Below are 2,006 nucleotides of genomic sequence, written 5' to 3'. Positions count from 1 at the left end.
ATTTCATTCAGTCCAGAGGTAAAATTCTTTGCCTGATAATGTCAGGTCTGGTAAAAAGGAAAGCAATAGTTCTGTGCTTAAAAAAGCAACCTCAAGTAGCGTTGAAGACCCCAGAGAGTCTGAGATAGAGTGTTACAAAAATTCTTAGCACTCTTTACTGGGCTATTTGAATAGACTGAGCTCTCTCAAGCTTTTCATAGGGCCAGGAGAGTAGACTATGAAAAGAACTAATAGTATTTAGATACCTCTGTGAGTCAGATTTAATAGCAGTTAGTCAGAACAGAAGCCCTGTATATTCTCACAGCAATTATCTCAAAATGTGGGAAAGAAATGTTAGGGAAAATCAAGATGCTTGGCATTACCAAAAAGTGCTTATGATGTATTATTTTACTGATCAAGGTTACGAGATCACATGCTCGTTTACCCAAACTACTGCTTTCTATTCCTGACCACAGCCATCATGCCCAGAGGAAAGAAGAGTAAGGCCCGTGCTCGTGAGAAGCGCCGCCAAGTCCAAGATGAGGCCCGGGGGCTCAAGAATGCTCAAGCCAAGGCAGCAGAGAAAGGAGAGTCGACCTCCTGCTCTGATCATGATTCTGGAGATGCTGTTGCAAGCACCTCTACTGCTGGCTTCCCTCAGAGCAAGGCACTTACCACCTCTGCTGGTATAGGCATGACCCGCAAAAGGTCTGGTAAAGGTTCAAAGGGCAGAGAAGGGAAAAATGGTAGTTCTTGTAGTTTCCCACTCTCTGGAAGCAAACAGATTGATCTTCTATCAAGGAAGATAGGAATGCTGGTAGAGTACATGCTCTGCAAGTACAAAATTAAGCAGCCTGCAAGGAGGGGAGAAATGCTGAAAGTTATCAACAAAAGGTTCAAGGAGCAGTTCCCTGATATCCTCAAGAAAGCCGCCCATCGATTAGATGTGGTGTTTGGTCTTGAGGTGAAAGAAGTCCAGCCCCATGGTCAAACCTACATTCTTGTCAGTAAGCTAGAATTCCAGGATGATGGAAGTGAGAGCAGTGAGCTGGGTGTTCCTACTAGGGGCATTCTGATCCCCCTCCTAAGTGTGATCTACTTAAACAACTACTGTGCCCCAGAGAATGAGGTCTGGCATTTCCTGAATATGTTAGGAGTCTATGATGGGGTCCCACACATCATCTTTGGGAATGCCAGGAAGCTCATCACTGAAGATCTAGTGCAGGAAGAGTACCTAGAATACCGTGAGGTTCCTGATAGTGACCCTCCATCCTATCAGTTCCTGTGGGGTTCAAAAGCCTATGCTGAATCCAGCAAGAGAAAGGTGATGGACTTTTTAGGTAAGGTCAGTGAAACCATGCCCAGTTCTTACTCGTTTCGTTGTGAACAGGCTTTGATTGAAGAGGAAGAAAAAGCTGAAGCTGAAGCTGCAGCCAAGCCTGGCACTAAGGGCAAAGCCAAGGGACATTCTAAGTCCTAGTTGAGCAATCCTACTCACTAGTGAGATATAAGGTAGCCTCCACTATGTGACTGAAGAGGGTCTGTTCATCTTTTTGCAAAAAAAAAAAAAGTTGTTGATAAAGTTTTAGGGACTTTTAGCAAAATATTAGCTTGGAATTAGAATGCATATTGATAACTTTTGTAGACTGTGCCTAATGTCTGTTTATCAAGCTGAATGTTCAAACTTTGTATTAATTCAAAATACAAATTAGAACATAACATTTATTCAGGAAAAATCTCGGAGATAGAAAAATCTGTAGAAAAATATTTGAGAATAGCCAATATTATTTGGTCATTTGTTGGTTTGTTTACTTAAATCACTGTTTTTGAACGTGTAAATGTACACTTCCATTTGTTTTTGACATTAAAGAATGCATGAGAAATTCAGTCACAATGAGTCATTTTTTTCAAGGCTTGTGCTCTGAGTAGACATTAAACATCCAGTCTTGAGAAGTCTTCAGATTTTGTGCTGAAGATGTTTATTGTAAGTATATCTAGCATCTGCCCATGCAATGGTAGATTCTAGG

The 2,006-nt window shown here is 41.5% G+C and overlaps 1 protein-coding gene across 1 annotated transcript; it reads left to right on the top strand.

The window, feature by feature from the left end:
- The first annotated feature begins 460 nt into the window (after positions 1–460).
- Positions 461–1,459, top strand: LOC116887864 (melanoma-associated antigen B4-like). Its single transcript, XM_032889360.1, has one exon. The coding sequence runs from the start codon at positions 461–463 to the stop codon at positions 1,457–1,459; it is 999 nt and encodes a 332-aa protein (XP_032745251.1).
- The last annotated feature ends 547 nt before the right edge of the window (positions 1,460–2,006 follow it).

The sequence above is a fragment of the Rattus rattus genome, chromosome X (assembly GCF_011064425.1).
Source record: "Rattus rattus isolate New Zealand chromosome X, Rrattus_CSIRO_v1, whole genome shotgun sequence".
Lineage (NCBI taxonomy): Eukaryota > Metazoa > Chordata > Mammalia > Rodentia > Muridae > Rattus > Rattus rattus.
Note: the sequence above shows the minus strand (reverse complement) of the source record. Positions and strands in the feature narration are given on the sequence as shown.